The 1,663-nt window shown below is 27.9% G+C and overlaps 1 protein-coding gene across 1 annotated transcript in view; it reads right to left on the reverse strand.

Moving 5' to 3' along the window:
- Positions 1 to 639: 639 nt before the first annotated feature.
- The window catches only part of LOC117181198 (kinesin-like protein KIN-7L), a 5,340-nt gene continuing 4,316 nt past the window's right edge, over positions 640 to 1,663 (reverse strand). Inside the window, exon 5 of the mRNA XM_033373764.1 lies at positions 640 to 648. Within this exon, the coding sequence (XP_033229655.1) occupies positions 640 to 648 (9 nt within the window). The remainder of the gene's footprint in view (positions 649 to 1,663) is intronic.

Consider the following 1,663-nt stretch of genomic DNA (forward strand, 5'->3'; position numbering starts at 1 on the left):
AATTGTTTAAACATTTTTTAAATTATTTTTCATTATCATATTCCCAGAGCCCTAAATGAGCCCTAAATTATTGTGGAAAGAAATAAGGCCTAAATAGTTTTTTTTCTCTGTGTGGTCCTGCTAGTTTAACGTTAAGATAGCTGAACCACAGGTTTAAAAAAAAATGCGTAACAACAAATTTGCCAGTAGGGCATGAATTGAGCCCTAAATTATAATGCAAAGGAATATTGTCCAAGTAATTTTTTTCTATGTGTGGTCCTGCTAGCTTAACGTTAAGATAGCATAACCACTGGTTTCAAAAAATGCGTACCATCAAATTTGGCAATAGGGTATTAAGTGAGCTCTAAATGAGCCCTAAATTATTGTGGAAAGAAATAATACCTAATTCTTTTTTTCTCTGTGTGGCCCTGCTAGGTTAACGTTAAGCTGGCATGACCACAGGTTTTTTCAAAAAATTGCGGAGCATTTAATTTGACAATAGGGCATTAAGTGAGCTCTAAATTATAGAGCAAAGAAATGTTGAAAATTAAATTTTTTACTATGTGTGGTTCTGCTATCTTAACGTTAAGCTATCATGACCACCGATTTTTTTGTTTACATGTAGAGCATTAAATTTGGCAATAAGGCATTAAATTAGCGCTAAATTCCCTATTGATAAAAAATAAGAGTTGTTAGATTTCTTTCTAAATCCATCAAAAGCTCCTTTTTGTTGAAATTCCGTTTTGACAAAGTTATGATTATTTTAAATCTTAAAGCTAATGACGTACATTAATATCAAAAAGTTATCGAAATTTTTCTTTAAAATGTACTTTTTTTTAAATTAATGCAGATATTAAACTCTTTGTTCTTAATTCTAATTTTTTCTTCTACAAACCATGAAAATACACATTTTTCACAAATACGATACACGATACGACAACAGCCCAAGGATCAAAATCATTCACCTTAAAAAGATTTCAATAGTTTAATAATTTATAATCAAATGTTTTGCACACGATTGAAACCTGAAACACCTCCTTTTTATGTGCTTGAAGTTCTGAATGTTCAAATGAACGAAATTTTTTACTGATGACTTTATAAACAAAAAAAGTGCTAAAATGTTGGTTTACTTAGATTGGAAATAATTTATTATTGGAACAGAATTATACTGTATATATTTTTTATTACATTTGAAACAATATTTATTGGCAAAATGGAAATGGGGGAAAATATTTCGTTCATTTGAACGTTCAGAACTTCAGGTACATTCCTTTTCATTATAACAAATAATCGTGAAAGCATTAAATCAGTTAATTATTATTACGGTACTTTAAATTAAAATTTATAAGAAAAACTTAAAGTTCTTGCAACTTTATTAATTGATAATAAAATTTTTAATGAAATGAAGATAAAAAGTGTACATAAAAAGATTTCTTTACATTTTTAATTAATTATATTCCATGAAAAAAAATATTTTCCAGCTAGTTTCACAGAATTAAAAAAATAGGAAAAATTAGAATTATTTAAAAAGATAATTATAAATTTAAAAAATGTTGAAAAAAATATCTGAAAATTTGAAAAGATTCAAAGGCACAATGCGGCACTAAGAGTGCTTTATTACCATCTCTGTCATTCCTACGGCATTCACCTTAATATCGCTCCTCTAAATGCTCCTAGGGAAATT

The sequence above is a fragment of the Belonocnema kinseyi genome, chromosome 10 (genome assembly GCF_010883055.1).
Source record: "Belonocnema kinseyi isolate 2016_QV_RU_SX_M_011 chromosome 10, B_treatae_v1, whole genome shotgun sequence".
NCBI lineage: Eukaryota > Metazoa > Arthropoda > Insecta > Hymenoptera > Cynipidae > Belonocnema > Belonocnema kinseyi.